This window comes from Haliaeetus leucocephalus, unplaced genomic scaffold, assembly GCF_000737465.1.
Source record: "Haliaeetus leucocephalus isolate CR32 unplaced genomic scaffold, Haliaeetus_leucocephalus-4.0 Scaffold395, whole genome shotgun sequence".
NCBI lineage: Eukaryota > Metazoa > Chordata > Aves > Accipitriformes > Accipitridae > Haliaeetus > Haliaeetus leucocephalus.
In genome coordinates, this window is record NW_010972831.1 from 9,599,269 (window position 1) to 9,608,478 (window position 9,210).

The 9,210-nt window shown below is 42.1% G+C and overlaps 1 protein-coding gene across 1 annotated transcript; it reads right to left on the minus strand.

Annotated features, from left to right (window-relative positions):
* Positions 1 to 525: 525 nt before the first annotated feature.
* XAF1 (XIAP associated factor 1) lies at positions 526 to 7,231 on the minus strand. The gene is made up of 8 exons (XM_010573881.1): positions 7,159 to 7,231; positions 5,677 to 5,812; positions 4,612 to 4,668; positions 3,606 to 3,858; positions 2,742 to 2,809; positions 2,119 to 2,469; positions 1,552 to 1,621; positions 526 to 600 (listed from the first exon to the last, which is right to left on the minus strand). Exons 1-8 carry the CDS (start codon positions 7,188 to 7,190, stop codon positions 572 to 574), a joined length of 996 nt encoding a protein of 331 aa, XP_010572183.1. The 5' UTR covers positions 7,191 to 7,231; the 3' UTR covers positions 526 to 571.
* Positions 7,232 to 9,210: the final 1,979 nt, after the last annotated feature.

Sequence of the window (9,210 nt, forward strand, 5' to 3'; positions counted from 1 at the left end):
CTATGAGTTTCCATTTGTATATCAGAAGTTGAACACCTTCAGTTATCCACGGATGTGTCTGCAATCTCTCGAGACTAAGCAGTTTGTGCTAGCCCTAAGTTCAGTGGCTCAGTGAAGTGAAGGAGAGCAGGATTTAATGCTTTTTAATTTCACTGGGCCATGCCCTGAAAAACACTAAGGTCTCAGCTCTCAGTGAGGGCAATGGGAATTGGTGGCACTCAATATCACAAGGAATTCTGAATTCCTTATTTCCTTCTCTCCTCCACAACAAACATTTTAAAATAAGCTGCTATCCCTCCTGAAGTGGGTGGAAAAAGTACATTCCTAAGGCAAGCTTACACAGAAATATTTTAAATCACAACAGCTGTTGACCCCCCATCGCTTTCACAGTTTTCTGGTGAAACTTTTTAAATGCCTCTCTTGATAAGGAATAAAAATCTGAATCACTCTTTGTTCTTGATCCAGAGTAGCAAGTCACTTTTATTTGTCAATAAAGCTATTGCACTTTCAGTGCCTTTTGCCTAAAGCTGAGCTGAAGCTTCAATGTGAAGATGTGCCTCTATTTCCAGATTTAATCATGAGTGCTGTAGAAAGAGTCTTCTGTAAAACAAACAAAGCCCAGTCATGAGTGTTTTTAAAGTTTCGGTTTTACAGCCTTCCTATGTCATCACTCAGTTGAATAATATAAAAAAAAAACCCACAATGCAAGTCAAATAATCCATGTAATTACCATGTACTTACTTTTATTTCAAGACTAGAGTCCTGTAATTCAAAACTAGACAAACCCCATATTTCTCACTTTGGTGCTTTCTCTCTTTAATTTACCAGGAGAGGAAAGTTTTACAGGGAGAAGTAATAACCTCATTTACTGAACCAAGTAGAAAAAGGACATATTGAGAACAACTACTTTCAGTTTCACTTAATTAATTGGACTGAAAGGAAATGATACCATTTAGGAACTGAAAAGCAGAGGGGGATGTTATAACGCAAAGAAAGAAGTGTTAAGATTCACAGTCTGTCTGGGACAGGGTGAGGAAAGAGACTTACTGCCTATGGATCAGTGCAAGATCAACTGGAGGTATTATCTGGCATAATTATATCAATGCTTCTACTGAATATGCAATTTTACTATAGAGAAAAAATAATTTTACTTCTTGTCTTCTGAAACTATACTTTAAGTCTCCATTCAGTGTTGGAGCAGACAGACCTGGGACAGAACATCTGTTCTGTGAAATCTTTTGTGCTGATCTCTGCTTACAGTAGGGAAGGTACCGCACTTCAGGAAGGTTCATAGTAGCATTATTTGAGAAGCACAATACATGTTAGTCAGAGTCAAGAGAGTGAAAACATACTGGCTCTGAAACAATGCTTGCTTAATACAACCTCATGGGAACCCACTGTGTCTTGGAATCTAAAGAGCTTTGTGATATTCTGAGTATTAGCTTTTCTAAACACACTTCCTCTGCAAAATATCCTATTGTTCCTATCAATCCAATATAGAATAAACTTGAATTATTAATTCTATTCTAAATTTCTGAAACTCTGCAGTACCTTTTTCTCCATGGCTTGAGTTTTGTTTCATCCTAGCATTTTTCAAAGATGTCAAACGTAGACATTTGATCTAGAAAAATAAGTAACAGTCATGTCAGAGGGGAATTTAACATTATACTCAATATGCAATCATATTCAGTAGGGAGGCAACTGGGGCCCTTTGTTGGGGTGGAAAATTATCTAAAGCTCCATCTCTGATGCAGCTGAGATATAATCATACTATTTGCTTAGCAGGAACAATATCAGCCTTCAGCAAATAAGGACAATTGCTGAAGACTTTCCAGGATTTCAGCTTAAAATTAATGGCTTGAGTCATGGTTATTATTTTCCTAAAACTCAAGCAGACTATAGGCAATGGATCTTATTTGTGTAGATGGGAGCATAAATAGTCAATGGAATTAACAAATTCCATGCTTTACAGAGAGACTGTACCTATGGCCAGCATTTCAAGAAGCTATGGAATCCAGAAGTGGGCACCAGGACCCCAGGCAGCATTGAGGTAAGTAGTGACTCTGTAGGTATGGCCCTTTGCATGTAGGAGGCCAAGTCCAATGTGTCACTTCTCACCTCATGTTTCTGAAGGGTTGGAAGTGGCAGAAGAATGTTGCAATGGGCACAGGTCACCATCACATCAAAAGACTGGGTGTCTTTAAGAGCTTGAGGTGATGTGGAAAGTCCACCTCTTGTGGGAGAGGGAAAGCCAATCTTTTTGTTCTTTGGGGGTTTAAGCAAGGTTTTGGAAGTCAATGGCTGGCCCCTTTCTTTCCCTTTGGGACGGACATCTTTCCATGCCATTGCATTCTTGGAGCAGGAAGAGGGAGCCAGGGAAGAAGACAACTGTTGTGGATCACTGCTGAGTTTTGAAGTTGACTGGCCAGCAAGAACTTTTGTCATCTCATGAGCTGCACTGCATTTATTCTGTTAAAAGAGAGCATGCATAATGAGGTGAAGATTGGCATTACACCCAACTGTGTGGAACATTGTGATTTGTGACAGATATGAGTCATGGGGAGGGACAGTGGACACCACCTCACAGTGATGCTTCAGCTGAATACTTCGTATCATGAAACTATAGTTTGAAGAGCCAAGACACACTGCCCTTTCTTACCTAATATATAGCTTTTCAGAGAAGTAACCTGGCTGGAAATTAAGCACAGACCATTCTCTTGTTCAGTTTCAGATGTGCTTACCAGATGTTGGGAGTACTGGTCATCTGGGAATGACTTATTGCACTTCTGACAGAGATTGCCACCAGTACCTTCAGAAGGAAAAAAAATGGAGAGAAACACAGTACTGACACTAGTCATCTAGACAAGCTGCTCAGATCCACTTATGGTCACTGGTTCTAGAGAAACACAGAATGCTGATTCCACTGGCCAAGAAGGAATTAGAGCTGTGACTACATTTTGCTTTTGGCACCACTCAAAACCAATCCACCATCCCTTCTCACAAACCTCCGGAAATTTGAATTCTATTCCAGCCCCATGTTTTGTGGCACAAGATGCTTCACTCTGACCCTGGCCTAGCTAATTCTGCTGCTAGGGGGTTTTGCTCTCTATAGTTCATTTTGCCAACCACTGCACCTAGTGATGCCGGTTCTTTCCTGGAATCATTGACAGGATTCATTGATTTTTTTGTCTTGACATACTCTGTCCAATACCTTAGGCCTAATAAGGCTCCTCTCAACTTCAAGAAATCAAGGTATGCATCACTGGCTTTATATATGAAGTAGGAGGAAATTTTAAATCGTATTTTCTCCTGTGCAATGAATAGAAAGAAGAAGAAGTTCACTTATTTTCTGACAGAAGGAATTTCACTTCTAGGATATAAGGGGGGCATAAAAGAACATGGCCACTGAGCTACCATTCAGTGGAACCACTCTGGCTTTACAATAACCAGCATAATAGAAAGCAACACTTGGCCCTTTCACTGTGATTGGTTAAACAACAATCCCCTCCCACCTGGATTACTAAGAATTGTAGAGAAGACAGGAGAATTTTCATTGAGATTTAACAGAGTTGACCCAGTCCATGACAACGAGGAATTTTGCTTACCAGTGGGAGAAATAAATGTTGCATTAGTGGATGCTTCACTGGTTTGAAATTTCACATCCTTATGATAGAACAGACCACTGTTCTGACAAATATCTTTGTGTTCATCCTGGTCTCTGTACATGATATATTTGTTACACTCCCAACACCACTCTGTTCGGCTGGCACAGGTATTCAGGTGTTCCTGCAGCTTGTTGAAGGGCATTTCAAGCTCACAGATCTTGCATTTCATTGCTCGTTTGTGGCATTCCTTGGTCTGCACGTGAATAGAGGAAATTATTGCAAATTTTCTATCAATACTAAAAGAGGGCACTGGGTGAGAGCAATGAGTGACTGTTTAAGAATGCCCTCTTTAAGGGGTATCTACACACCCAAATACAGGCTTAGGTATATTAGGAGTTCACCTATCTAGGCTATCTTTAATTTAGGATGATTTAGGCAATATAAGGCAAAATGGGAATCAGTAGTAGTGAAGATGTTCTGTGTCAGTACAGGTTAGCAACAAAGCACAAGCCCACCCAGAAAATTCCAATACTTCAGCTACCACCACCAGGGGAAGCCTGCTGTCTTCACTGCTTTGGTTCCTTGAAATGGTTAGACTACAGGTAGCACGGACAGGCTGCTCTCACTTCCCAGCCTCTGCCAATTCTTTTGTGTATCTCCTTCTTAGCTGTTTCATTGACTCTCACTTTGTATAAGCACTCCTTTGGAAAAGCAGGTAATATGAGTGTGGGGCAGGATGGAAATGTCTTTGAGAAGCCCTCAAAGAACATCAGCTTGAGGTGCCAAGGATGATAACAACTGGATGGGCAACCACCATGGGGTATACTTACAAGGGGGAAAAGGTATGTCAAAACACTGCAACTGTTGAGAGGTTTAAGTTTCTTCATGGTCCAGGACACGAGTCAGGGATTTACATGTTTTTGCTGTTGAACCCGTTAGTGTGACTCTTGGTGGCTGGTCAAAGGGGTTAGCCTAGAAGGTAAAAAGTACTGCACTCCAGACTTACTTCATGATGTTCCAACTGGTACTGCTGCATGCTTTGGTGACAAAGATTACATCTGACCTGCAAGCAAAACATACAGCAGTTCATTGGGACCATAGGAGGATGGTTAGTGCTTTCATATGTCAATACAACTTCAAGCTGCTGAGATGATCTTCCTGTCATTTTCATCCCAATCGTCAACAAGCTGTTGGTGAATTTTTGTTTCTCTGTCAGGCCTGAACTGTGTTGATTAGATTTTGAGGAAAACAGCTATCTGATGATTCTGCAGGAAGCTGCCATTTTGTGCAAGGATCCAGCTCTCAAAGATGCCCATGTGAAATGCAGTGTGATGTGAAATAAAGACTGTGTATTCAACATTTTGACTGAGGTTTAACTTAAAAGTATAGGTCTGATATTCAGCTAGTCTAAATTACCATAGCCCCTCTGAAAACATAGGTATGCTAGTTTTCTATAGGTTTGCCATGAGAGCTACTCATGTGTTAAGTAACAAATCAATGGAATTGCTAAAACAATAAAATTAGTAAGACAGAATAAAAAGTCATGCCTGTGTATTCATGCTTCAACGTAGTACCTCTAGCTACAGGGTTCTTAATGCTATACTAAAAATGCTATTGCCTCACCATATGAAGAGCTGATAAATTTACTCTGCCATTTCAGTTTTGTTAAAAAAGTGCATTGATGTCATAGCTTTGTACAAGCAAGGTTTATGTCAGATCAGGTACTCTCTGTCTTCCTCTAATCAAATCATTTAACTTGCATGCTCTGGCTAATTCACAAGCACTACAAGCATGTATCCATACCTGATCTGTAATTTGTATTTCTGAGGAAACTGAGATACCACAGTGGAGGCTTTATTCTCTCAAGCTGAGTGTGCAATAAGATCAAAAGGTACTACTGTAACCAGGCCTGAAGGGTCATATCAGACCCTTACAGATTTTCTGGTCAAACAATTACAGAAGTTCAAATCTAGTTAATATAGAGCACAGTACCATGAACATACTACTTCAGGGCTGGCAGAACTTTTTGCCATTTGCAAGAAAACCCTGAAGAACGTGTAGCATTCCTCACCTGCTTGTGTGCTTCTGTTTGATGGTCTTTCATATCCTTTTGGGCAACTGGTTCATCACATTCTGGACAGAGAGTGAGAAACCGCAAGCAGTGGGCCTCATGGAGAGAGAAATTGGCAGCAGACACATCTCGTTTACTACCGAGCACATAAATGGGAGAGAGGGAAGAGTAAATGAGCTGGTGTGGTAGGTTGACCCTGGCCAGCAGCCAAGTACCCACACAGCTGCTCACTCACCACCACCCCACCACACACACAGTGGGACAGTGGGCAAAAACAGGAAGAATGGAAGTGAAAAAATTTGTAGGTTGAGATAAAGACAGTTTAATACTTGAAGGAAAGAGGTGGGGGAAAAAACAAGTGAAGCAAATGACAACACTTACCACCTCCCACAGGCATACCTATGCCCAACCAGCCTTTGAACAATAGCCACCTTGGAAGCAAAAAAACCCCAACACCCAACCCTGTTCTTCTTCTTCTAATGAAGTTTTTATTCCTAAGCGTGAGGTTACACAGTGTGGAGTATCTCTTTGGTCAGTTTGGGTCAGGTGTCCAGGCTGCGTCTCCTCCCAAACTCTTGCTCACCCACAGCTTACTCACTGCAGGGGACAGAGTGGGGAAAAAGAGAAAGCCTTAACAATCTGCAAGCACTGTTCAGCACTGGATAAGAAATGGAATGGATTTCCTGTGGGAATGTGTCATCTCTTTTACCAGAGTTTTTAAGAAATGTTTGGAGGCATCTATCAGAAGTTTTAGGCAAAGTTGGTCTGCCAAGGAGTCTGATCAGTGTGCAGCAACTGCTTTATTCAAAGCATCCCCACCAACCTTTTAGAACATAATGCACAGGCTCTCTTTGTGCGAGGCTAAGCATTGGTTTTCCTTGGTGACCACATAAAATTGAGGCTAAGCTCATGTTTAACCTTCCTAAGTTTGACTTTTTAATTGCAGTGCCTCACAGTCTTCGTTCATATAATTTGCCCAATGGCCTAGCTAGTTGAGACACACCAAACTATGCTATCCTCATGGCCCCTTTCAGTATTCTATTCTATGAGACATGGCCAATTACCCTGAAAAAACGAATATTTTATCACTTAACTGCAAATATAGCAACAGAAAGAAACACCAGCCATGGAGGAAAACTGAGGCAGCTGCTGGGTTTGGCATGGTCCATGCACTGGCTCCTCTGCCAGATACTGCAAAATTACCCACAGTGATATTATGTAAAAAGAGAACGTGCAGCATGGGAGAGGGCTATGGAAGAAATCGCTCCACAGCAAAGTAGCAAGAAAGCAGCAACCTGGAAATGTGAAAATGCATACAAAATATTTTTGTTTACTACTCAATGGCTAGTGTACACCCCTCCTGCCGTGTGGTTCTTCCTCTTCTCCCCGTTACAGGAGACCTAGATAACGTTAAGGAAAATCCTAGAAAACTCTTGAAATCCCCATACTTTGTAGGGGTGGAGAGGAGGAAAGATCTCTTACCAATTTTTGCAGAACCTGCTCTCTTCTGTCATTACTTTTCTTTTTATTCTGCTGGATATCCTTTCTTCTAAGAGCAGAGAGGAAAAAAAAATGAAACTGAAAGCCTCTGTTGTAATAACTCCACCCCAAACAGCTGCTTAGCCAAAAATTCTTTAAAGGAGAAACAGCAGCATTGCCAGGCAAGTATTAGTTTTTAGTGTGAGTTCCACCTACAGGTTAGTTCGCTAGTTCTTAGAGGAATGCCCTGGTTTCAGCTGGGTTAGAGTTAATTTTCTTCCTAGTAGCTGGTATAGTGTTATGCTTTGGATTTTGTATGAGGATAATGTTGATAACACACTGATGTTTTCAGTTGTTGCTAAGTAGCGCTTATCCTAAGTCAAGGATTTTTCAGTTTCCCATGCTCTGCCAGCCAGGAGGTGCACAAGAAGCTGGGAGGGAGCATAGCCAGGACAGCTGACCCGAACTAGCCGAAGGGATATTCCATACTACAGACCATCATGCTCAGTATATAAACTGGGGGGAGATGGCCAGGAGGGGTGGATTGCTGCTTGGGCATTGGTCAGCAGGTGGTGAGCAATTGCTTAGTGCATCACTTGTCTTTCTTGGGCTTTATTTCTCTCTCTTTTTGTTATCTTCCTTTTCATTACCATTGTTATTATTATATTTTATTTCAATTATTAAACTGTCCTTAACCTACAAGTTAGTTTTACTTTTTTTCCCCCCGATTCTCCTCCCCATCCCACTGGGTGGGGGAGGAGTGAGCGAGTGGCTGCATGGTACCTAGTTGCCAGCTAGGGTTAAACCACAACAAGGAACTACAGGGTGTCACTTTACTTCTTTCCCAAATAAGTTTAATTTACAGTAGCTGGTTTACGCAGCAGGCAAGGTTGCTGCCTGGAGCTGCCCGAAGCAGTCGGGGACAGAGGTGTTCCTGCACCTGCACCTCTGGAGGGGTGGTCATGGTGGTATCCAGCCTCAAAACCCACCTTGGCCTCCCTGGGGCAATGCTGTCCCACTCAGACAAAAACAGCCAGCTAGCGGAGCGGAAATATTTGTCCACCATCACCGTGGGGGAGAAACCCAGCAGTGGTCCTCCAGCCTCACCTCACCCAGCCCCACAGTGTGGCTGCTCAGCCTTGCCCCAGCAGACTCCCAGACCCCACTGTTTCCCCAGGGACCCTCGGACCGCTTCAGGGTACCCCTGTATGTGCAAGGTGAAATCTCCAGCCTGCATTAATCAGCTTTGCCTTTTCTCCCCAGTGATATTCTGTCACGGTTGGGACTGACCAACAGCACTAGAGGCCCCAGGTGCAGCAGGACCTGCCTGTCGCTGGACCTCAGCCGGGGATCATACAGCTCTACATTTTTACATAGGGAACTTCAGAAGAAAGGTAAGTTAGAGAGAAAAAGGAACAGAACTTCACGTTTTCATTTCAATGTCAATACCAGTACATCCAGGATTTTCTGACAGAACGCCTAGCATTCCTTGTACCTGCTACTACAACTGATCCCTTACAGCAGTATGACGCAAGCGGCTCTTCTCTGATGTTGGTGTGGAACAACGAGATACAGCAGATGCAGAAAATATGAACTGACCTTCTTAGTCAGTAAAATGGGGACAATAATAGTAATTCTTCTACTTTGCAGAGGTATTAGGAAGAATCATTCACTAGTATTTGCATAACGTATTGTAATGCCATACGCAACAGATGTCCCAGATGTTACTCAGAAGTTGGTGTGGTTCATTTCCCATCCAAACAAGCCCCTTCTGCCCCCATTTTTCTCTGGAAAAAATAAAAGAAAAAGAAGAAAAAGGAAGCCCAATAAGCCATTATTTAGACCTGGGAATAATGAGTGTTTATCTGGATTTTGTAACACAAATTATGTAATGAACCAGAGAAAAGGCTTTTGAACAAATATGTTAATGAGATGGCAGCTAAGGGAGAGGTTACAGAGTTGCCAATTCCAAATCAAAGTTTTTAATGTGATTTTCTTTTGTTCTTTTTTTCTTTTGTAGTCATTAGCCTGCACAGCATTTGAATGTGCTTTGGG